The sequence below is a fragment of the Hylobates moloch genome, unplaced genomic scaffold, assembly GCF_009828535.3.
Source record: "Hylobates moloch isolate HMO894 unplaced genomic scaffold, HMol_V3 SCAFFOLD_12, whole genome shotgun sequence".
NCBI classification, from domain to species: Eukaryota; Metazoa; Chordata; class Mammalia; order Primates; family Hylobatidae; genus Hylobates; species Hylobates moloch.
Window position 1 is genome coordinate 10,664,696 of NW_026652287.1, and position 25,928 is coordinate 10,690,623.

Consider the following 25,928-nt stretch of genomic DNA (forward strand, 5'->3'; position numbering starts at 1 on the left):
GAGACTCAGCCGGCCACAGGCCCCGTGTGAAACGCACAGTAATCTTTCTGCAAAGGAGCATCACTGTGTTTTTGGTGTTCAGCATTTACTCCGTAAGTCCGTTCAGCATTTAGTCCGTAAGTGTGATGCATGAGCGAGCTTCGCGACACTGTCTTCTTTGCCATCCCTTCCTGTTGTCGCTGCCTTGCCACCCTACTGCTGGAAGCCTGAGCTCTCTGCACCGTACCCTCTTTCCTGCTGATGGGACCAGGCCACTGGGCCCTCCCTTTTCTCATCCGTGAGGCCACCAGGCTGGGCCTGCCCTGATGAGAGGTGAAGAGGCCCTCCTGGAGCTGAAAGGGGCAATTGGCTGTGCCCTGCCTTTGTCAAGGAAGTTGGGAGACAACAAAACGCAAGCACCTTGGCCAGGGCGGTGGCTCACGTCTGTAATCCCAGAACTTTGGGAGGCCAAGGCAGGTGGATCACCTGAGGTCAGGAGTTCGAGACCAGCTTGGCCAACGTGGTGAACTCTCATCTCTACTAAAAATACAAAAATTAGCCAGGCATGGTGGTGTGTGCCTGTAATCCCAGCTGTATCCCGGGAGGCTGAGGCAGGAGAATCACTTGAACCTGGGAGATAATTTGAGTTATCTCAGATGCTAGTTTCTCTGGTGAAGGTTGCAGTGAGCCGAGATCGCACCACTGCACTCCAGCCTGGGCAACAGAGTGAGACTCTGTCTCAAAAAAAAAAAAAAAAAACTATCCAGGCATGGTGGCTGGTGGCACGTGCCTGTAATCCCAGCTACTTAGGAGGCTGAGGCACAAGAATTGCTTGAACCCAGGAGGCGGAGGTTTCAGTGAGCTGAGATTGCACCACTGCACTCCAGCCTGGATGGCAGAGCCAGACTCCATCTCAAAAACAAAAAACCAAACAACCCACAAACACCTGCAGAAAGAGGTTCCCAGGTAAGAAGGGTCCCCCTGCCAGGCTGGGCTGGGTGTGGGGTGGGAAGGCCATTCATGCCAATCCTGCTGTCCATGGTGACTTTGGTCTCCTCAGTGAACATAACCACAACCATGATCCATAACCAGGACCTCCACCTCCCTGCTCTCTGACTCCAAAGGAGATGCTGAAGCCAGATGACCAGAGAGAGAGAGCATCTGCCTGTGCTAGGCCGTGTCCCAGCTTAATGAACCTGCCATTGTGGGTCCAACTGACCACAGGTCGGTTCTGCTCAAGACAATTCCAATACATGCCGTCAATCAGAACCAAATCAGAGGGCGCCAGATTCAATGAACGAAGCCCCTGGTTGGTGGGAGACTGCATCCAATTCTGAGTTATTTTTTGAAGAGAACAAGTCATTTGAGAGTTTCTTGTTCCCTAAAATGTCCCCAGGAACTTTTTAACTGGCTTGATACTAGATCTCCTAAGCCCTCAGCAGCTGCAAAATTGATTCATAAAGCTTGTTTTTCTTTTCATGTTTTTTAAAAAGAACAAAATGTAAATTAGGTTGCAAAGCCCTAGTGACATGATCTGACAAGCTGGCGCTGGCAGAACCTTGGCCCGTGCTGTCTGCCCCAAGGTCACAGTGACACAGCCTGGTTTGGGGTAGACAGTTCCGTTCCATGTTCTGGAGCGTTCCAAAGACTCTCACCATGCCAGATTTCCAGCTGGACCCCACGTAGTGGAGGGGGCTTCGTGCATGAGTAAGGATGTGGTTGTTATTCTGTTTCTCTGCCACGGAATGTTCCTTCCGAGAAAGGCACTTTAAGTGGATCAGAAATGTTATCTCAGATGCTAGTTCCTCTGAGGAAGAAGCTGGTCCTAGGGGGTGTGTTGGACGGGGTGTGTTGGAGAATGACATCTGGCACCTTTGCCTAAATGAGGCCTCAGAACGGATGACAAAACTCCGAAGTCAGACTAAGTCTCATCTGTTCACACTATAATGCTATGCTATTTTCAAGGCCAAAATACTGCTATAAACTTAGTAACGTCCCCTAAATGTCCCAGAGCTGGCGAACCAGCCCCTATTTTTGCCTACTACATGTTTTGCGGCCCAGCGGAGTGTGAGGCGGACAAGCCACCACACTGGTGAGTGTGGGTGCGAGGGAGGCCCCGGCCTCTGCTGGGCGGGGCTGCTCTGTGGTTTCTGGCCCAGGTGCAGTGTGAATGGGTTCGGGGGCGCTCAGAGGGGCTTCTGCATTCTCCTGGCAGCTGCCACCGGGGTTAGGCATGGCCAATGATGCTCTTTATAACGGCCACACACCACCACTTGGGTGTTTTGCTGATAAGAAGCCACAATCTGGGACTCTCAGGAGCCCGGCGCACCCGGCACCCCCACCCCAGCCCCACAACAGGCAGGGGTGATCCACACTGGGCCACACTGGGCGGAGGGTCCAGGTGGCCCTGCAGGGAAAGGGAATGAGGCAATGGACCATCATTTCCCTGGACCATACGTGTCGCGAGAAAGGCCTGCTGCTGGCTGAGGACCCCTCTGCCCCCTGAGACCACGCCCCCTCCATATCCCGTGCAAACCCCATCCAGGCAGCATCGCCAGAGACCCAGAGATCCAGCTACCATGTACATCCAGCTGCCAGGGTTTTTCTCGCCTCCGCCCACTTTTCTATTTCAGAAACAGTGGAATGTCCAACTTTGTGAATTCCATTGCTCACCAGAAATTTGCTTTAATGTCTAAATGTTCTAAAGATGAGAGGGGGGAGGGAAATGCATAAAAAGCAGTGCCTCATGGAAAACACACACATGTGCGTGCACACACACCCAAAGTCCTTTGTGCTTTAAACATTCCTGGTAACTTCACTGACCATCCTGGCCGGAATCTTCTGAAATGGTTAAGCCAAGAATTTTAGTCGCGAATATTTCTGCAGTGATTTCGTCTGGAAGTTCTTCTTCAAGGCAAATTTCTGAACCTAGCCAAAACAAGAAAAGAACACCAAATGCCTTCATGATGATTATGTTTCTTTCTTTTTGGGTGCAGGGAGGGGTTTGAGACAGGGCCTTGCTCTGTTGCCCAGGCTGGAGTGCAGTGATACAATCATAGCTCACTGCAGCCTTGAACTCCTGGGGTCAAGTGATCCTCCCACCTCAGCCTCCCGAGTAGCTGGGACTACAGGCACACGCCACCATGCCCAGCTCATTTAAACATCTTTTTTGTAGAGATTGGGTCTCGCTAAGTTGCCCAGACTGATCTCAAACTGCTGGCTTCAAGTGATCCTCCCACCTCAGCCTCCCAAAGCGCTGCGATCACAGCTACTGCACCAGGCCTCAATGATTATGTTTCTAACTCAGGAGGACTTTCCAAAAACACAAGGAAATGCTACTAAACAAAAACAAGAGGGGCTTTGTGCTATGATTTGGCTTTGATTCCTTGAAAAACTCTGGGTGGAAATTGCTTAAAAATCTCTCCTTTACAGAACAGAACGCTGTTAACCAAATCTCTGCAAACCTTACTGGAAAGCCTTAACCACATGGTATGATTGATTTTTCTGTTTCAAGATGCCTGGGAAGACAGCAGAAATATATAACAATCGGGAAAGGTACATTCTGAGATCCGAAGTACATAAAGGAATGGGGTAGGGAGAGCTTGCAGGTTGGGAATGACCTGTTAGCTACCGGAGTCTGGAATTATCTGAGTTCAGGGACTTTGTTTAATTTGATGTGGGGAATGGACAATAAAAGGAGAGGGAAAAGGGGAATGGGTGAGGGGTCTTTGTACCCTCCTCAGTCTTGGTGATGGTGGTGGGATCTGACCTTCCCCGGGCTTGTCAGGAGAGTTGCTCCTGTACCAGTGAGCGTAGAAGAGCCGTTTAGATTGGTTCCTCCTGAGCTGAAAGTCAGGAGGCCCTAACTTCAGGCCCAGTGCACGAAAAGAAGGTGAAAAACACTTAGGCTATAGCAGGAAGGGACAGGAGGATGATCTTTAAAAACTTGAAAGTCTTGGCAGCTTGTAGCTGGGCTTGTACTGCCCACAAAGTTGATGCTCTCTCCTTCTCCAAATCTTTCTCTCTCTCTCTCTCTCTCTTTCTTAATTGAGACAGGCTCTCACTCTGTTGCCCAGGCTGGAGTACACTGGCACAATCCTAACTCACCACAGCCGTGAACACCTGGGCCCAAGTCATCCTCCCACTTAAGCCTCCTGAGTAGCTGGGACTAAAAGCATACACCGCTATGCCCAGCTAATTGTTTTGTTTTGCTTTAATTAATTAATTAATTTTATTTATTTAGAGACGGAGTTTTGCTCTTGTCACCCAGGCTAGAGTGCAATGGTGTGATCTCGGCTCACTGCAACCTCCACCTCCTGGATTCAAGCAATTCTCCTGCCTCCGCCTCCCAAGTAGCTGGGATTACAGGTGTGTGCCACCATGCTCGGCTAATTTTCGTATTTTTAGTAGAGACGGGATTTCACCATGTTGGTCAGGCTGGTCTCAAACCCCCGACCTCAAGTGATCCACCCTCCTCGGCCTCCCAAAGTGTTGGGATTACAGGCGTGAGCCACTGCGCCCAGCCTGTTTTTTTTTTTTTTGTAGAGATGAGATCTCGCTATGTTGCCCAGGCCAGTCTCAAATTCTGAACCTCAAGCGATTCTCCTGCCTTGGCCTCCCAAAGTGCTGGGATTACAGGCGTGAGCCATGGTGCCTGGTCCCCAAGTCTCTCTTGACATACCTCTTCCTCTGAAACGGCTGTCAAACTGGATCCTCTGCGGGTGGCCAGTATGCACCCACCCAAGCTGGCAAGATGACAGGTCAGTGGAACGAAGGGAAAATAAGCCCAGAAGAAACAAAAGGATGGACAGAGCGCGGGAACAAAAGCCACCACTCACTGTTCTTTTCATAACTTATTCATGTGGGATTCCCAACAGACTTACTTTGTTATGTGCAGTCTTAGGGAGAGTGGCTTGCACCAATAAGGAGAAATAAATGTACTTAAGTCTACAACAAATTAGTGAGCCATGGCTACAAGCCCAGACAAAGCCAGCCAGGGTACCTTTGACAGAGGAGGTTGCAGGCTCGGATTTCCATCCCTCAGGATTCAGGCCAAACAGCGAAGCAAAGCAATCCAACATCTCCTCCTCCGTCATGTGCTCACCTGTGTGTCAAAAAGTAAGAATGTGGTTGTTTAGCTCTTGAGGCTAAGCATACTGTCAGGGCTTAGGGTTATTATTCAGAGGTCTTAAAGAGAATTATCCCACTATTTTTTTTTTCTTTTACTCAATTAAAAAAAAAATTTAGGCTGGGCGCAATGGCTCATGCCTGTAATCCCAGCATTTGCAGAGGCCAAGGTGGGCATATCACTTGAGGTCAGGAGTTCGAGACCAGCCTGACCAACATGGTGAAACCCCATCTCTACTAAAAATACAAAAATTAGCCGGGTGTGGTGGTGCATGCCTGTAATCCCAGCTACTCGGGAGGCTGAGACAGGACAATTGCTTGAACTCTGGAGGTGGAGGTTGCAGTGAGCTGAGATCGTGCCACTGCAATTCAGCCTGGGCGACAGAGTGAGACTCCGTCTCAAAAAAAAAAAGCAACAAAAACAACAAAAATTTTTCTGGTGGAGATGAAGTCTTGCTATGTTGGGCCAGGCTGGTCTCCAACTCCTGGGCTCAAGTGATCTTCCTGCCTCAGCCTCTGAAACTGCTGGGATTACGGGTGTGAGCCACTGCGCCCAGCCCCTTTTCTTTAGACACGAAAATGATCTAGAGTCCCATGGTACTGTCACATATGCTTCCTAATGGTGTTAAACAGGGTCCTCCAGGCAGGGAACATAGGTGGGGCTGGCATAGGGAAATAGGGCAGCATGCTGCGGGGACCAGGCTTTGCTTCATTTCAAATTCCCTCTTCTCATCAGAACCACCCACTTGGACTAAGATGAAACTGTCATCCTGAGAGAGTTTACTTGACATCCTCATGTACAATAATGAGAAACATAGTAGGTAAAAATTAAAAAGTTTACTTTGGTGTGGCTGCATTTCACAAATGCAATCCAAATATTTCTTTTCTTTTCTTTTCTTTTCTTTTTTTTTTTGACAGTCTCGCTCTGTCACCCAGGCTGAACTGCAGTGGCGTGATCTTGGCTCACTGCAATCTCTACCTCCCGGGTTCAAGCAATTCTCCTGCCTCAGCCTCCGAAGTAGCTGGGATTACAGGCATGTGCCACCATACCCAGCTAATTTTTGTATTTTTAGTACAGATGGGGTTTCACCATGTTGGCCAGGCTGGTCTTGAACTTCTGACCTCAAGCGATCTGCCCGCCTCGGCCTCCCAAAGTGCTGGGATTACAGGCATGAGCCACGGTGCCTGGCCCCAGCCCAAACCTTATGACAGCCCAGGGAGATAGATTAGCTGGCATTTTTATTCCCATTTTACAAGTGAGGATGCCGAGTCTTGCTGAGGCTCAGGTAGCTGCAACACGAATCACATTCTTCTGCTTTCTAGCTCTGGGTCCCTCCCATTACCTCATACTTGCCAGGGATGCAGGTGGGTCAGCCAGATCCCTCATGGCTCAAACCAGTCAAATCACCTCTTTCATGAAAGACGGAGCTCCCACAGGGGCTGGCTCCCCAAACTCAGTTCTCTACACTGGGAATGGCCCCAGGATGTTACCAGACATCTTGATGTATGTGCTTACCTTTAGTAACGAGCAGTCTCAGGAAGTCCTCTCGTCGAATGGCCTTTTTCCCTTTGGAGTTGGTATAACCAAGCACCTCAAAGCTCTTGTGGATGCCACTCATGGTGTTACCAAAAGGTGGCTTGTGGTTAAGGTACACTTTGAGGAAATCTGGTAAGTTGATCTTGTCGATTAGCTTTCCAGTGTCCACATATTCACCAAATTTGATTTCGTTAAATATATCATCAATCTAGGGGAAAGATGGGAAAAAAAAAAAGACCACGGTAAATAGAAAAGGCACAGGGATAGATTTCTAAAAATTGGAAAGTAGGGCTGGTGCAGCGGCTCATGCCTATAATCGTAGCACTTTGGGAGGCCATGGCCCAAGGATCACTTGAGGCCAGGAGTTCGAGACCAGCCTGGCCAACATGGTGAAACCCTGTCTCTACTAAAAATACAAAAATTAGCCTGGCATGGTACAAGAATCACTTGAACCCTGGAGGCTGAGGTTACAGTGAGCCAAGAATGTGCCACCGCACTCCAGCCTGAGCAACAGAGTGAGACTCTGTCTTGGGGAAAAAAAAAAAAAAGAAGAAAACTAATTTTCCACAAACTGCACAAAAATAGGGGAAAAAGGAATACTTTCCAATTCATTCCACAAGGCCAGTATCATCCTGAGACCAAAATCAGACAAAGATATCACAAGAAAAGGACACTGCAGACTGAGATCTCTTATTATTTTAGATGTAAAAATCCTCCAGAAAATACAAGAAATTGAATCCAGGAACATACAAAAGGATTGTGCACTGTGATCAAGTGGGATTTATTCCAAGAATGCAAGGTTGGTTTAACATGTCAACCTGAATTAATGTAATACATTATTATTAACAGAATAAAGGACAGGAACCACATGATCATCTAAACAGATACAGAAAAAAAGCATTTAACAAAATCTAACAACTTTACATGATAAAAACCCTCAACAAACTAGGAATAGAAGGAAGCTTCCTCGACCCAAAAACGGGCATGTGTGAAAAACCCACAGCTAACATCATACTTAATGATGAAGGACTAAATGCTTTCTCCTCCTAAGATCAGAAAAAAAGACAAGGATGTCCACTCTCACCACTTCCCCCACCCCCCACCCTTTTTTTTTTTTTTGATACAGGGTCTCGCTCTATCACCCAGGCTGGAGTGCAGTGAGGCAATCTCAGCTCACTGTAGCCTTGACCTCTCAGGCTCAGGCGATCCTCTCACCTCAGCCTCCAGAGTACCTGGGACTACAGGCATGCTTGACCATGCCTGGCTAATTTTTGTAATTTTTTTAGAGATGAGGTTTCACCATGTTGCCCAGGCTGGTCTCAAACTCCTGGGCTCAAGCAATCTGCCCACCTTGGTCTCCCAATGTGCTGGGATTACAGGCATGAGCCACCTGGCACCACTTCCATTCTACACTGTACTGGAGGTTCTAGCCAGGGAAATTAGGCAGGAAAAGAAGATAAAAGGCACCCAGAATTGAATGGGAGAAGCAAAACTATCTCTATTTGCAGATAACACAATCTTATATATATATAAAAAATACACTAAAAACTGTTAGAACTGGTAAACAACTTCAGCAAGGTTGCAGGGTATAAGATCAATAATATAAACATCAATTATAGGCCAGGTGCAGTGGCTCACCCCTGTAATCCCATCACTTTGGGAGGCTGAGGCTGGAGGATTGCTTGAGGCCAGGAGTTCGAGACCAGCTTGGGCAACATATTAAAAGACCTTGCCTCTACAAAAAACAAAAAATTAATCAGGCATGTGGCATGCACCTGTGGTTCCAGCTACTCAGGGGGCTGAGGTGGGAGGACTGCTTGAGCCCACAAGTTCGAGGCTGCAGTGAGCCCATGATCATGCCACTGCACTCCAGCCTGGGACACAAAGTGAGATCCTATCTTAAAAAAAAATTCAATTGAGGCCGGGCATGGTGGCTCACATTTGTAATTCCAGCACTTTCGGAGGCCAAGGTGGGTAGATCACCTGAGGTCAGGAGTTCAAGACCAGCCTGGCCAACACAGTGAAAATCCGTCTCCACTAAAAATACAAAATTAACCAGGCGTGGTGGCGTACGCCTATAGTCCCAGCTACTCGGGGTGCTGAGGCAGGAGAATCACTTGAACTCGGGAGGTGGAGGCTGTAGTGAGCTGAGATGGCGCCATTACACTCCAGCCTGGGTGACAAGGGCAAAACTCTAACTCAAAAAAAAAAAAAAAAAAAATCTATTGTATTTCTTTACACACTAGTAGTGAAGAGCAAAAGAATTATAATAAATTAATAAAACAATTCCAATTATAATAGGATTAAGAAGAATAAAGTACTTAGGAATAAATTTAACAAAAATGTAAGATTTGTGCTCTAAAAGCTACAAAATATTGTAAAAAAAAAAAACTAAAGAAAACATAAGTAAATGGAAAGATGCTCCATATTGAGGGATTGGAAGACTTAATTTTTTTTTCTTTTTTTTTTTTTTTTTGAGACGGAGTCTCACTCTGTCGCCCAGGCTGGAGTGCAGTGGCGCAATCTCGGCTCACTGCAAGCTCCGCCTCCCGGGTTCACGCCATTCTCCTGCCTCAGCCTCCGAGTAGCTGGGACTACAGGCGCCCGCCACCACGCCCGGCTAATTTTTTTGTATTTTTAGTAGAGACAGGGTTTCACCGTGGTCTCGATCTCCTGACCTCGTGATCCGCCCGCCTCGGCCTCCCAAAGTGCTGGGATTACAAGCGTGAGCCACTGCGCCCGGCCTAAATTTTTTTTCTTTAAGAGACAGAATCTCGCTCTGTCACCCAGGCTGCAGCACAGCTGACTCCCAAAGTGTAGGGATGCAAGAGTGGGCCATCATGCCTGCCTTTTTTTTTTTTTTTTGAGAGATGATGGCCAAGAACGGTGGCTCACACCTTGCCATCTCAGCACTTTGGGAGGCTGAGGCAGGAGAACTGCTTGAACCCAGGAACTAGAGACCAGCCTAGGCAACCTGGTGAAACTCTGTCTCTACAAAAAATACAAAAATAAGCTGGGTGGGCAGGGCGCGGTGGCTCACGCCTGTAATCCCAGCACTTTGGGAGGCCAAGATGGGCGGATCACGAGGTCAGGAGATCGAGACCATCTTGGTTAACATGGTGAAACCCCGTTTCTACTAAAAATACAAAAAATTAGCCGGGCGTGTTGGTGGGCGCCTGTAGTCCCAGCTACTCGGGAGGCTGAGGCAGGAGAATGGCGTGAACCCAGGAGGCGGAGCTTGCAGTGAGCTGAGATCGCGCCACTGCACTCCAACCTGGGGGACACAGCGAGACTCCGTCTCAAAAATAAATAAATAAATAAATAAGCTGGGTGTTGTTCCCTCGTGCCGTCTCACTACCTCCTCGCCCCATGTACCGGCTACTGAATTTTTCATTTGCACCACTTCACTGTTCTATGTGGTTCATCACATGCGTGTGGATCCCTAACACACATGCTTCCTTTTGCTTTAAAGACGCCTTTAAAAGGAGATCATCTTAAACCCAGTCACTTGTTGCTCTCGACCTGTCACCCGCAGGTTACAGATACTGGCTCATGGCATTTCAATCCCTTTCAGACTTTAGTTGCTTCGATTCATGCATCTGGATGAAGCAAAAAGAAAATGTGACAACTTGTCGCTGCAAGAACTTAAAAACACCCTCCAGTGGGGCTGCACCAGGCCACCTCACCTTAGAGTGTGCACGTCTTCTCATCAGAGATAAAAGCTGTGACTCCAGGCTCCTAAATACCTTTTTGATAAGGGCTTTCCTTTTGGCCACCAGCAGATGATCAGGTGATTGTGCTACTACTGCCAACTCCTAGAGAACCCAGGCCCATGAGATCTTTTAGATGTTCAATCTTTGCAGCTTAAAAAAATAATAATTTAAAAAGATTTTCCCTTTCTCATTTGGAAAGTTTGTGTATTTTCTAATTTTTCTCAAATGAGAAAAGGGTGCTGACATGCCTAGGTTTAAGTGGAAATGCGGGGCCAGTTAACACAGGACTCCTCACAGGATGCCTTATGTCAGTGGCAAAACATGAGGAAGAGAGAAATATAATAATTAAAGAAACAAACAAAACTGTTCCTCACTGCCGTCAGCCTCTCTGTGTGCAGTATTTTTGTATCGTGCATGTAGCAGTCAGCTGAAATGCAGAAACCCCAATTATACCAGTGAAAGGGCTAGGAATTAGTAACTTATTTTAGCATTTACATTTTAACCTAAGATGTTTCCCAGTAAACTATGGGGTTTGGAATTTTACAAAGAAAGAATAAGAGCAATAGAGAAGTGGGAATGAATTTGCTTCCTCTCCTCCCTGCTCCTGCCAAAGAACAGGCATTCTACTTTGGTCTGTGGGAATGAACCAGGAAGTTAATCTCTACTTGTACACATTACTTATCAATCGGTAACCAATTTCTCCATGTCCCACTTAAAAAATGTGGAACAAAAATTCAGAGGACACCAGTTTGCAGCACTGCCAAGCTACCAACCTGTCTCAAGTACTCTTCACCCTCACATCTTGGTCTGGCCTCAAGCATCAAGAAAAAAAACAAAAATCTCTTGTAATCCAACGATCCAATCACAATTTCTGTGAAAGATTTGGGGCACTTCCTTCCTATTTTTTCTATGCATATAAAATACACATGCATATTTTTTACAAAACTGGTATCATATGTATAATTTTACATCCTTTTTTCCTTTAACGCTGTATCTAAGTAATCACCTAGTATTTTCAGAGATGCCGCATATTCTCAATGCAACATTCCAGGTCAGGCGTGGTGGCTCATGCCTGTATTCCCAGCACTTTGGGAGGCCAGGGTGGGAGGATGGCTTGAGCTCAGGAGTTTGAGACCAGCCTGGACAACATAATGAGACCTCATCTCTACTAAAATCTAAAAACAGGTGTGGTGGCAGTCCTAGCTACTGGGGGGCTCATGCAGGAGGATGGCTTGAGCCCAGAAAGCCAAGGCTGCAGTGAGCCCTGATTGTGCCACTGCACTCCAGCCTGGGCCACAGAGTGAGACCCTGTCTCAAAAAAAAAAGGCAAGATTCCAGGAATGTTGAAATAACATTATTGGTTACAGATACAAATTAACTATAATTGATATATAATTGACACTCTAAAAGTAGCTGTAAATGGTAACACTGTTTCATATACAGCATTTACTGAGTTTATACTATGTATAATTACTTGTTAAATCATGTATAATTTTATGTAGGAAAAAACACTATCCAGTAGCAATTATTTGCATATTGCACTATATAATTTTGACAGTATTACTATATAGGAATGCCACTATTTACCATGAGGCAGTAGAGGCGGGGGCTAAAAGAGCAATCTTTGATGATAGACCTAGGTTCAAACTCCGTCTCTGCCATTTTCTGTCTATATGACCTTGAGTGAGTTAATCACATTCCTTCTCCTCAGTTTCCTCATCTTGAAAAAGCAGGGAATACAGTAATACGTATGCATTGGGCTTTTATGAAGCTTATTGAGACTATGTATGTAAAGTGCTTAACATAATGCCTAACACATAGCAAGCATTCAACAGACAGTAATTATTCTTGTGATTATTATATTTTTCTATGCACTTGCTAATTACAATACATGTAATCATGACATAAGATAAATTATAATTTGGCTGGGTGGGGTGGCTCACGCCTGTAATCCCAGCACTTTAGGAGGCTGGAGTGGGTAGATCACTTTAGGAGCTTGAGACAGCCTGGGCTGTGAAACCCTGTCTCTACAAAAAAGACAACAAATTAGCTTGGCGTGGTGGTGCATATGCCTGTAGTCCCAGCTACTTGGGAGGCTGAGATGGGAGGATCACCTGAGCCCCGGAGGTGGAGGCTGCAGTGAGCCGTGATTGTGCCACTGCACTCCAGCCTGGGCAACAGGAGTGAGGAGTAAGACCCTGTTTCAAAAAGAAAAAAAAAAGAAATAATATATATAAATTACCAATGTAATATATGATTTAACTCAGTTCAGAAACAGGAGACTAAGATGACAAAAGGAATTCATAAGGGCCTGAGTTACTCATACCCAGAGAGTTCCAAAGAGCTCTCAGCAAACATTCACAGCACAAACCACTCAGCATGTGATTCACCTCTTACTCTCTCTTCCCGTATGACTGATCAAGAATCACTACTCAACAAGCACAGAGTTGGCAGCTTCAGCATCACTGACATTTCCTTCCTGAGCCGACTTCGCAAGTGTTCATTGAAAAGGCAGGTTCTGCTACATGTCTGAACAAAGTTCATGCTTGGGAGAGGAACCTCGGAGCCGGAAATAGAATGCGGAGCTCGTTCTGAACGCCCCCGTGTGAAGATGACTTGAGAGAAGCAGGAGTCCTAGCTGAGCGGCCCAGACACTCTGGTGGTCGTCAGTCAGCCTGGCCTTTGATTGGCATTCTCACGCCTGCTAAGGCGGGGCTTTATTCCATTCACCTGGAGAGCTTAAACAGTTCTGAGGCCCAGATCCTATTCCCTGAGAACCTGATTTTTTTTTAGACGGTAGTCTCACTCTGTCGCCCGGGCTGGAGTGCAGTGGCGTGATCTCGGATCACTGCAACCTCCACCTCCTGGGTCCAACCAATTCTCCTGCCTCAGCCTCCCAAGTAGCTGGGACTACAGGCGCTTGCCACCACACCTGGCTAATTTTTGTATTTTTAGTAGCAACACGGTTGGCTACTGTTGGCCAGGCTGGTCTCGAACTCTTGACTTCAAGTGATCTGCCTGCCTTGGCCTCCCAAAGTGCTGGGATTACAGGAATGAGCCACCACAACCAGCTGAGATCCTGATTTAATTGGTCTGGGGACCAAATTTTTGGAAGCTTCTCATTCGAATGATTTGAATGTGTAGCCAAGCTTGAGAAACATGGCTGGAAGGCAAAGGCTCGCAAACATCGTCAGGCATCACAATGACCAGGAGGTCTTGTTCAAACAGACTGCTGGTCCCACCTGCGGGGTTTCTGAGTCTGGGATAGGGTCTGACCATTTGCATTTCTTGTAAGTCCCCAGGTCACGTGAAGTCAATCCTGTTGGTCTGGGGGCCACACTTTGAGTACTGCTGCTTTTAGACCACAGGGGTTCACGGAGGTGATACTGGTGCCAAAATGAATCAGCCCCAAGCTTGTGACTTTCAGGAGAGAGTAAGAATGGGTGGCAGCTGCGGTGCACGCTCTAATTCTTTGGGCTCACATCTGTTTTCCCCATTAAGCTGTAGCCAGAGCTTTCATCTCTATTTCCCCGGCAGCTTAGTTCAGAGCCGGGCACATTATAGAGGCTCAGAGAAATGTTTACTGAATGGATAGATAGATGGATGAATGGATGAATGAATGAATGATGAAGTAAATAATGTGGACACAAGTGAGGCCACAAAAAGAATTCTCTTGAAACTCACAAGAAGCTTAGAATAATCATTTAGTGCCCCAGTTAATTTCACTCGATTTACTAGTAGTTACTGAGCATTTGCTTTAGCGCAAAGCCAATGAAATGCAAGTCTCTCAATTATTACGAGAACAGTTCTGCATTCTGGTTTTCAATCTTAGTCGCTGGGGTCAGCAAATATTTATTCAGCATCTATTAAGGTCTGGGCCATGTGAAGAGACGCTCAAGAGACGATATACACAAGGAAAGTGAACTAACAGGCTCCATCGCTGAGGTCCTCAGCCCTGGCTGCCTGGGGCTTTAAAAACTGTCCATGCTCAGGCTCCACCCCTAGGTTCTGTTGCACGAGGCTGGGGCCCTGGTGTAAAAATCAGGTGTAAAAATACTGATGTATTTTGTTAAGTGCCCTCAAGTGATTTTAAAAGGTTGGCTACCGTGGCTCTAAAAGATTCAGTGCCAAGATGCAGGAGAACATCATCAAAGGTTGGAGGAGCTCTCAGCCAGGTGGGCTTTGGGAAGGCTTCCTGGAAGAGGTGGGCCTACTGCAGAGCCCCGAAGGGTTTGGCCAGTAGGAGGTCAGAGGAAGACACTCGATGCTGGGAAACAAGCGTGAGGAGGAGGGTGCAGAGGAGGTGCCCACCCTGAGCCCATGCACCCAATTCTAGACCACACTCTGGGTACCTGAACCCAAGGCTTCTCTCCCCTACATAACCTAAGCCCACTTTTGGGGCCCATGGGGATCTCACCTTCCTGAGGCCAACCTGTGCCTCTGGTGTTGCCCACCCATAGGCCTGAAGGGTGCCCCGGGGCTGCTGTTTGGAGGGTACAGAGAAGGGTCCACCTCCTGAATGCCATGCACACAGTGGCCAGGGATGGAGCCAGAGCTGGGAGGACACATGGAGCAGGCCCAGCCTGGCCCTGCATGCTGCCCATGCGGGTGTGAACTTTGAATCAGCTCATGTTGAAGGTTGAACTGTCAAGGGGGGATATTTATTTAGCAGCTTGTTGCTTGATTGGTAACTTTTAAACATTTAGACATACAGCATCTGGGCCTCTGTTGCCCCGACTGCTCCAGGCCCCAAGACATGAGGGTGGCCTCTTGGTGGTGGGCTGGAGTCCCCTCACCCGAGAGCATCTTATTTCTGCCTCTGTCATTGACGACGCAGGGCTTTGGGTCTGTGATCCCTGCTGTCAGCCTCAGGAAGCCATTGATGTCCTTAGAATTATGTTCTATAATTAAGTTTTACAACCTCCCTATTAAATGGAGAGGAACACGATACATTTGAACTGGGGCCATTCCTTGTTTTTATAAGCAGGCTCCTGGTGGGGGCAGATTTGCTTCTGTAATGGTTTCATGGACCCGTAGGGCTGGGAGCACTCACCCTCTTCCCCAAGCCCTCCTCCCAACACACAATACCCTCTAGAACATCCTCAACGAATGGGGCACAGTGTCTTGTTCCCACTCATCATCTTCACTCACACCCTCTCCTGGTCACCCCCTGCATCTCCTCGCTGACCTGGGGCAGGGAGTAGTGGGCTGAGGAGGGGGCATAAGGGCTGGGCAGCGTCACTGCATGGCCACATCTGGAGACCCCTGTGAGCGCCTCCTCTGCGATTCATGCAACGCTGTGACCCCAATTGCTCCGTACCTCCCTCCAGGAACTAGATCTGGATGGCGACTGCCTCTTTTTCCAGGAGTGGGGCACGCACGCACAGTTCTGCCCTCTGGACGCAGTCGCAGGTAACGGCAGCCGAGGCCTGGCCTGGTGCTCTTGCCCACTGTCTTCTACTCCATGTGAACAACACCCATTCACAGGGCCCTTTAGAGCGACTGTCACGCTGCCCCGCATCAGAGCCCAGGTCTCAAACACCTCCAGGGACTCTTCCCTTCCCAGTGAATGTTTTTAAAGGTCTGAAAGAGACAGTCCTAGCTGAATGACAAGTCTTGCACCTTGTACCAAACCCACAATCAAGGATTTGCTAATTCTGTGTCTACAGCTCTCCAAAATCCTGATCCTGCCTCATGCACCCTAAAGCCCCAGGTGGTTCCTAGCTCAAGTGAAGAAGTGATGTGGGCCGGGCACTGTGGCTCACGCCTGGGATCCCAGCACTTTGGGAGGCCAAGTTGGGTGGATCATTTGAGGTCAGGAGTTCAAGACCAGCCTGGCCAACATGGTGAAACCCCATCTCTACTAAAAATACAAAAATTAGCTGGGCATGGGGGCGGGCACCTGTAGTCCCAGGTACTCGGGAGGCTGAGGCAGGAGAATCACTTGAACTCAGGAGGCAGAGGCTGCAGTGAGCCGAGATCGTGCCATTGCACTCCAGCCAGAGCGAGATTCCATCTCAAAAAAAAAAAAGAAAAAGAAAAAGAAAAAAGAAAAAATATCCAACAACAACAAAAAACTTGCACACGAATGTTCACAGCAGCCTTATCCATAATAGCCAAGAAAATGGGAAAACGTAAATATCCATCTGTTCGTGAATGGATACATAAAATGTGGCATATCTACATGAATGAATAGAATGTTACTCAATCATGAAGAAAAGGATGAAGGACTGACACATGCTACAACCTGGATGAACCTGGAAAACATGATGCTGAGTGAGTGAAAGAAGCTAGACCCAAAAGACCACGTATTTCATGACTCCATTGATATGAAATGCCAAGATAGGCCAATCCATAGAGACAGAAAGCACATTGGTGGTTGAAGGAGAAATGGGAAGTGAGTGCTCATGGGTCTGGGGTTTCTTTTTGGGATGATAAACATGTTCTAGGATTACATGATGGTGATGTCTGCACCACTTGGTGGACATTCTAAAAACCAATGAATGGCATCCTCTAAACAGGTGAATTACGTGGTATGTGGTATATCTCAATAACGTTTTTTTTTTTTGAGAAAAGAAAATAAATAATATGGAGAAGCCATGGCAATGGCAAGTAAGAACATTTCAATTCTAAGAACATTAGTATTTTTAAAATATATCTTCCACCATCATTGTGATCTACCCTTTTATATCATAAAACCAGTCAAGATTGAAACAGGCTTGTTATGAAAAATTCTAACAATGGAGATATGAAGAAAAATAATAATAAAATGTCCTGAAATTCCCCGTCCCGCATCAATAACCAGTGTTGGATGCCTGAATTTTTAGGGTTTTCTTCCTTCTTTGTACCAACTCATACATACGTAGGAACAGAACCTGGAGTTGGGGGTCAGCCAGCTTAGTTCAAACCCTGGCTGTGCCCTCGGCAGCTAAGTGATTATGCAATCTTTCTTCTCTCTCTAGGCCTCACTTTCCCAGAATGGTATTATGCATCACTATCACCTGCATTCTTTTTTTTTTTTGAGACGGAGTCTCACTCTTCTTGCCCAGGCTGGAGTGCAATGGCGCCATCTTGGCTCACTGCAACCTCCGCCTCCCGGGTTCAAGCGATTCTCCTGCCTCAGCCTCCCGAGTAGCTGGGATTACAGGCGTGCGCCACCACGCCTGGCTAATTTTTGTATATTTAGTAGAGACAGGGCTTCACCATGTTGGCCAGGCTGGTCTCGAACTCCTGACCTCAGGTGATCTGCCCACCTCGGCCTCCCAAAGTGCTGGGATTAAGGGTATGAACCACCAGGCCCGGACTCTATCGCCTGCATTCTTTTTAATGGCTGCATAGTAATCCAGGATTCATTTATTTAAATGCTTTACATGTGAAAAGCAGAAATAGTTTTGTCTTGCTCTGATCTTTCTGTAGGAAGCCCACCTCTCGCCAGGCAGGGGCCTGGCCACGGATTCTCTGTTGGCCAGGAAGGCCTCCCCTAGAACACTGGGCCACTTCTGTTACCTTCAGGATGGAAATACCTGCTGATATTTACATTTCAGGGCAAGACCCAACATACTGAGGGCTTCTCTTCAAAGTGCAAATTTCCAAATTCCCTCGGGGTCTTTAAGCAGAAATTACCCCGTGCCTCTTGGCTCAAATTTCTCCCCTCGTTATGGGTGAGGCTGAACCACTTGGCTACAGGCCTCCATCCCAGCTGGGACTCTGCTTTAGCCACGAAGATTAGCGCACAGGGCTTTGGGGGGATTTGCTTGTTTATTTTTCTCGTTTTTGTGCTGAATACAAAAGCAACACAAGCTACATGTTTATAGTTAGGAGAACTTAAATAGTACAGAAATATATGTCTGAGGTCTCCCCAAATTTGTAGCCACAACTGTCTCCTAAGGAGGGCAGATGCCACTGAATGAAACGATCTTTTATTTATAGAACCCCTAGATGGGCTTTTTTTTTTTTCTTTGAGACAGAGTCTCACTGTGTTGCCCAGACTGGAGAGCAATGGAGCAATCATGGCTCACTGCAGCCTTGACCTCTGGGCTCAAGTGATCCTCCCACCTCAGCCTCCTGAGTAGCTGGGACTTCAGGCAAGCGCCACTACATCCAGCAATAAAAAAAAAAAATCGTGGCCAGCCATGATGGCTCATGCCTGTAATCCCAGCACTTTGGGAGGCCAAGGTGGGAGGATCGCCTGAGGTCAGGAGTTCGAGATCAGCCTGGCCAACATGGCGAAACCCCATCTCTACTAAAAATACAAAAAATTAGCCGGGCATGGTGGCACTGCCTATAATCCCAGCTACTTGGGAGGCTGGACAGGAGAATTGCTTGAATCCAGGAGGTGGAGGTTGCAGTGAGCTGAGATCACGCCATTGCCCACCAGCCTGGGCAAAACAGCAAGACTCTGTCTCAAAAAAAAAAAAATTTGTAGAGACAGGGTCTCACTATGTTGCTTAGGCTGGTCTTGAACTCCCAAGGACAAGTGATCCTTCCACTTTGGCCTCCTAAAGTGCTGGGAATACAGGTGAAGAGCCACAGCACCAGGCCAATCTCACTTGTAGGTATGCCTTATTTTATTAATCTCATCTCCTATCAATGGATATCAGTGTTGTTTTGATTTTCAACACAATAGACTATGTGGCAACAATTGTCCCTTCAGGTCAGGTATGGGTTTGGAGGGCCTGTAGTCCTAGAAACTAGGAAGGCTAAAGCAAGAGGCTTGTCTAAGCCCAGGAGTTTGAGACCAGCCTGGGCAACGTAGTGAGACCCCATCTCAATATTTATATATAGTATATATTTAAAATTATCCCTTCCATATGTACATCATTATAAACTTGGGTGAGTTTTTCTGTAGGATACACTCCCTTTTTTTTTTTTTTTTTTTGAGATGGAGTCTTGCTCTGTTGCCCAGGCTGGAGAGTATGGTGGCACCATTTCAGCTCACTGTTACCTCTGCCTCCTGGGTTCAAGCAATTCTCCTACCTCAGCTTCCGGAGTTGCTGGAATTACAGGCATGCACCACCATGCCCAGCTAATTTTTGTATTTTTAGTAGAGACGGGGTTTGGCCATGTTGGCCAGGCTGGTCTCGAACTCCTGACATCAGATGATCCTCCCATCTCGGCCTCCCAAAGTGCTGGGATTATAGGCGTGAGCCTCCGCGCCCAGCCAGGATACACTCTTAAAAGTACATTTGTTGAGTCAAAAGATATATACATTTTTAAAGTTAAGCAAAAAATAAATAGCAAATACAATAAAAAGTTAAGTGACTGTTTAATTCCTTTCTAAATGCTCCTAAGCTATGCCCAAGCTCCTGAATATATCAAACACATTAGGGTTACTAAGAATTACGCTGAGATCAATAATAATGTCAGGGATTCTGTCTTCCTCACTGTCTCTGCTGTCGAATATGACCAATGAGCATCATTGATTCATTCACTCATTCCATCAACATTTGCCAAGCGTCCACCATGTGGACACTTGCTGGGCACATACATCTCTACAGGATTAGACTTAAGTTTACAGAACCAGGTGGTTGCACCAATGTTAATTCCCTGCCCAAACCTGTAAAGATTATACAACACTCTGCAAGCTAAAGAGAAGTGAAGTTGCAAGTAAGCAGGAAACGAATAATATGCTGGGCCCCATCCCAACGTGACAGTCCAACATCCTGGAGGAAAAGACACCTTTATAAAGATAGAGGAGGGAACTGCCTTGTATGTGAAATCATCTGTAGAAACGATGACACCTAAGCTATGGTTCCTTTGATAACATTATACACGCTGCAGATCTTTCATTTAAAAATGATTTCTAGGCCGGGTGCAGTGGCTCACACCTTGTAATCCCAGCACTTTGGGAGGCCGAGGCAGGCGGATCAGGAGGTCAGGAGATCGAGACCATCCTGGCTAACATGGGGAAACCCCCGTTTCTACTGAAAATACAAAAAATTAGCTGGGTGTGGTGGCGGGCACCTGTAGTCTCAGTTACTCAGGAGGCTGAGGCAGGAGAATCGCTTGAACCTGGGAGGCAGAGGTTGCAGTGAGTGCAGTGAGCTGAGATTGAGCCACTGCACTCCAGCCTAGGTGACAGACTTGGTCGAAAGAAAGAAAGAAAGAAAGAAAGAAAGAAAGAAAGAAAGAAAGAAAGAAAGAAAGAAAGAAAGAAAGAAAGAAAGAAAGAAAGAAAGAAAGATTGATTTCTAGGAGCAGTCCACCGTGACCACTTTGGCTGTGTTTTGCTCCTGAGCACAGCTTTCTGCGGAAGAAGGGAATGGCTAGGAATTCTTTGGGGAGGGTTATATTCTTGTGTAATTTGGCTTCAGCGTACCACACCGACTAGCTTCAAATCCTCAAGACAGTTGTAATGACGTAAGAAAAGTATCAATAATGTAGTCTTTGGGGTGCTGGTTTAAACCCTGCATCTGCATCTTTTCTGTAACCAAGTGTGAACACACTCCAGTAGTAAGGCGTATACTCCATGCAACTTCCTGAAGGAGGGGGAGCGGCTACATCTCAATAGGAAATGTTTCATTAACCACCGTAAAGCCTGGGTTAGTTTCAAAGCCCTGAAAAGATTTTTTTTAATCACTATAAATCTGACTTGAAAACAAAAGATCAGAATCTTCTCCCGGTGTAGCTTCAGATATAAACTAACTCATCAGCTAATCGAGTCTGCACTGATGTGGGTGGAGCCTTCGGAAAACATCTCCAAAGAGGAAACTTTTTTTTTTTAAAGTAGATTAAAAACCCTGGAATCCAAGGGTGAGTGGGGCCCTCACTGAGTGCAGCACTGAAACTCTCCTTTTGGGAAGTGGTGGGGTCAGGCAGGAGAACATATACAACACCCAGTGCAAACCTTACAACCTCTGTTTTTATTTCTGTCTTTATGTTTTTAAGTAATTGTCGATGTTTGTTACTTTGTAACATTTGTTACCAACTAACATTTTTTTCCAGATACCTTTTCTTCATCAGCAAGATTTTGATAAGTTGTTTAAGCTTTATTATTTTTTGCCAATGATAGAATAAATGAGTACATCTTTAATAATGAGACACTTCCTTACTTTTTTTTTTTTTTTTGGAGAGCTATGGTGCCTGGGCTGGAGGACAGTAGCTATTCACGGGCATGATCATAGCATGCTGCAGCCTACACCACCTGGGATCAAGCAGTCCTCCTGCCTCAGCCTCTAGGGTAGCTGGGACTCCAGTTGCACACCACTATCCCCGACTAATTTTTTTTTTTGAGACAGGGCCTCACTCTGCTGTCCAGTATGGAGTGCAATGGCACAATCACAGCTCACTACAGCCTTGACCTCCTGTGCACAAGCGATCCTTCGATCCTTCCCACCTCAGCCCTCCAAGTGGCTGGGACTACAGGTGCACGCCACCACACCCAGCTAATTGTTTATTAGCAGAGACGGGTCTCCTTATGTTGCCCAGACTGGTCTTGAACTCCTAGGCTCAAGCAATCCTTCTGCCTTGGCCTCCCAAAATGCTGGGATTGTGAGCCACTGGGCCTAGCCCAATTTTTTAAATTTTTTAGAGATCGGGGTCTCGCTATGTTGCCTAGGCTGGTCTGGAACTCTTGGCCTCAAGTGATCCTCCTGCCTCAGCCTCTCAAGCAGCTGGGACTCCAGGCATATGCAGGACTTCCTTATTTCTATAGGAAGCAGAGACAAGCGGGTTGCTCTGTGCCCACCCCCTTTCTCAAGTACTTTGTGCGAAAGGTGGGCACTGGTCGCCAGGGCTAAACACCTCACCAACAAAGCAGGACAGCCCAGGGATTAAAATCAAGAATCCCGGCTGGGCGCAGTGGCTCACATCTGTAATCCTAGCACTTTGGGAGGCCGAGGTGGGTGGATCACCTGAAGTCGGGAGTTTGAGACCAGCCTGACCAACATGGAGAAACCCCGTCTCTACTAAAAATACAAAATTAGCCAGGCAAGATGGCACATGCCTATCATCCTAGCTACTCAGGAGGCTGAGGCAGGAGAATCGCTTGAACCCGGGAGGTGGAGGTGCGGTGAGCTGAGATGGCGCCACTGCACTCCAGCCTGGGCAACAAGAGTGAAACTCTTGTCTCAAAAAAAAAAAAAAAAAATCAAGAATCTTCAGTGATGTGGTGATGTGTGCCTATAATATCAGCTACTAGAGAGGCTGGGGCAGAGGGATCACTTGAGCCCAGGAAGTCGAGGCTGCAGTGAGCTGTGATCACACCACTGCACTCCATCCTGGGTGACAGAGTGAGACCCTGCCTCTTAAAAAAAAAAAAAATCCTGAACAAGTGAGAAGACTGCCATCAATTTGATATGTTTGGACATTTATGTAAAGTATCTTTACCAGAAAATCAAGAAAATATAAACTTTTAGATTTTGGAAAGGGTATTGTACACAAAGAAGCACAAGGTCAGAGAAACATTCCCATAAAGGGCTTCTGGAATTATGGATCCAGAGACAGGGATATCATGACAAAGACAAAAATATCAGATGACATTTTTAAACATTTAACGTATGCCATGTACTGTATGAAACGGATACTCAGTTAATCTTCACAATAATTCTGGAGGTAGGTACTACTATTATGTTTATTTTGTAGATGAGGAAACTGAGGCATGGAGAGGTTCCGAAACTTGACCAAGTCGTAACTGGCACGTGGTCACAGTCAGGATTCAGACCCAGAGCTGCCTGATCCGGGAGGTTCCACAGTGTGGCCTCCACGGTTAGCACTGACCTGCAGGCATCAGAGAGCTGCCGGAATACTCCTCACCCACAGGAACTGTGAGAGGCATGGCCCACGATGGCATTTTGGTGACTTTCATAGAAGTGTGAACCTCAGACACCTGCAGGCCTTGTGAAGGAGATCCTCTCCCTGGCTGAGGAAGGGACACCTGGGTTTGAAAGGCCTCCTTGGGAGGCGAGGGTGCCTGAAATTTGCTTCAGAATAACCCATGGGGCGGGAGCAGGTCAGTGGGTCTGGACCAAATAGGAGCTGAGAATTGCTGAAGCTGAAGTTGACTGATGGGTATGCAGGAATGTGGGGTGTGTATGTGCAGTGGCATGATCACGGCTCACTGCATCCTTGACCTCACAGGCCCAAGCAATCCTCCCACCTCAGCCTCCCGAGAAGCTGGGACCATAGGCACATGCCACTACATGTGGCTAATTTTTTTTTTATATTTTGTAGAGACAGGGTCTCCCTATATTGCCTAGGTTGGCCTTGAACTCCTGGGCTTACTAAAGCGATCCTCCTGCCTCAGCCTCCCAAAGTGCTAGGATTACAGGTGTGAGCCACCATGACTGGCCAAGAGTTCATTTTATTTTCTCTGTTTTTGTGTTTGCTTGGAATTTTACAAAATAAAATTAAAAATAAGCAAATGAGGGGCGATCCCATTGCCTCTTAAGAGGAACATGCTGACTCAACAGGAAATACTGAGGGAAGAGCCCCCCACTGAATAAGCACCTCTGTGCTCTGGGCACCGCACAGACCCTCGCTCTTTAGTCCTCACGACACCCCTGTGAGAGCGCAGCCTGCTCCAGCCTCATCTACAGAGAGGACTCCGGCATTCAGACCACCGCTGGGATGGCTCACCAAGGAGGCTGGGAACTGCACCCAGGCCAGCTAGTTTGCACCAAGATGTGCTTCTTCCCTTTCTCCATCTTGAAGTACCAAGTGTTAGGCCAACCAATCACCCAGAGGAGGTGGGTATTTGGTTAAATGTTGGACTAAAAACAGAAGAAGCAGAACCACACAGATAGAACCACGCAGATGAAGTGCAGTGGCCGTGGGAACAGTGAGACATCTGAGGCAACATTTCTGATGTAAAATGAGAAGGAAATGAGGTCGGGGAGCGGTGGCTCACGCCTAGAATCCCAGCACTGTGGGAGGCTAAGGAGGGTGGATGGCTTGAGCTTCAGGAGTTCAAGACCTGTCTGGCCAACAAGGAGAAACCCCATCTCTACCAAAATTGAAAAATTAGCAGAGCATGGTGGCACGCTCCTGTAGTCCCAGCTACTTGGAGGGCTGAGGCTGGAGGACCAGGTGACACAGTGAGACTCTGTCTCCAAAAAAAAAAAGAAGGAAGTGAGAATGAAGAGGGGCCCACTTTTTGCCCTGCTCAGAATTCCGTGGAAGCCACGCCACCTGCTCAGAGTGGTCCTGGGTGCAACTGCTGCACTCATTTTGTAGATGAGGAAGCTGAAGCATGAAGAGGCTGAGACACCTGCGCACGTCTCAGCTGTCACCTGGTCATAGTCCTCATGGTTAAAGGGGACTGAGCCCACCCCACACTCCAGGAAGGAGAGTGCCCACACCTGGCCAACCTGAGTGGCACATGCCTGATGGCAGTGATGACAGTGACAATGTCTGCAGCTCTGGGAAGGAGACAGGCTCCTGCCTGTAGCGTTGAACCCCACTGGATGTGGGCTGGGGGCCAGATGCGGAGGGAGACAGCACAGCAGAAAGCGAGGCCTAAAGAGAGAGACCCTTCCCAGCGACATGGATGAAGGCCTGGCTTAAGTTACGCTGCACATCCCCACTCCCTCTGGACCTGGTATTCTGTGAACCAGAAAATGAGTGGACTTAGGTTTCTGTAACTTGTAACCAAAGAACAAGGCTGAGGTCGGGCACGGTGGCTCACGCCTATAATCCTGGCACTTTGAGAGGCTGAGGCAGGTGGATCATTTGAGGTCAGGAGTTCGAGACCAGCCTGGCCAACACGGTGAAATCCTGTCTCTACTAAAAAATACAAAAATTAGCCAGGCATGGGTGGTGCATGCCTGTAATCCCAGCTACTCGGGAGGCTGAGGCAGGAGAATCACTTGAACCTGGGAGGTGGAGGTTGCAGTAAACTGAGATCACACCACAGCACTCCAGCCTGGGTGACAGAGCAAGATGTTGTCTCAAAAAAAAAAAAAAAAAGAAGAATAAGAAGAAGAAAGCTGACTAATGATCCCACTCAGTGTGTTGAGCCCCTTCCTCTCTTCAAATGTGGGCAGCTCCGCAGTGAGCACCCCCAGGAGATGAAGAGAATCCCAAGCCTGTGCTTGGAGATTCCGATTGGCTGGACCTGGGCAGGGCCCAGGAGCTGAATAGTCAGTAAATGCTCCGATGCAGCTTCCCAGTTTGGGAAGCCATGTTCTAGGGAACACTCTTTGGAAAATGCCACCCTCAGGAACACTTTTACGTGGGCTGTACGAACTTTCTCAGAGTTGCTTATGTTTCTAGCAATGTGCTATTACAAAATGCACATCAGCCAAAGACCTTTAGAGGAGCTTACAACAGTACCTGGTGATTTTAAGGTCCTCGTTCAAGACTCAGCAGGGATTAAGGGGCTCTGATAACTAATTTCTCCAGAAATGAGTTTTGTGCACCTGGAGCACACAAAACAGGTGATTCTGGGTAGGCCACTGAAGCCGAGAGAAGGGACTGGGACTACAGCTTATATTGCTCAAGTGTTCTCAGTCAACATGAACATCGAGTCTTAGCTGGGTTTCAGGACTTGTGGATTCCTGAAGATGGGCACGTAAAATGCTACATTTATGGAAAGTAGGTTAGCAATAGGGTCTGCAATTTCATATTCTCTGACC

The 25,928-nt window shown here is 47.2% G+C and overlaps 1 protein-coding gene across 4 annotated transcripts in view; it reads right to left on the reverse strand.

Annotated features, from left to right (window-relative positions):
* Nucleotides 1–2,639: 2,639 nt before the first annotated feature.
* CFAP251 (cilia and flagella associated protein 251) overlaps nucleotides 2,640–25,928 on the reverse strand; it is an 81,953-nt gene continuing 58,664 nt past the window's right edge. For all 4 annotated transcript variants that reach the window (XM_058424737.1, XM_058424734.1, XM_058424735.1 and 1 more), the window contains 3 exons: nucleotides 6,623–6,851; nucleotides 4,982–5,083; nucleotides 2,640–2,907 (listed from right to left, as the gene is read on the reverse strand). In XM_058424737.1, the coding sequence (XP_058280720.1) occupies nucleotides 2,795–2,907; nucleotides 4,982–5,083; nucleotides 6,623–6,851 (444 nt within the window). In that variant the 3' untranslated portion in view covers nucleotides 2,640–2,794. The remainder of the gene's footprint in view (nucleotides 2,908–4,981; nucleotides 5,084–6,622; nucleotides 6,852–25,928) is intronic.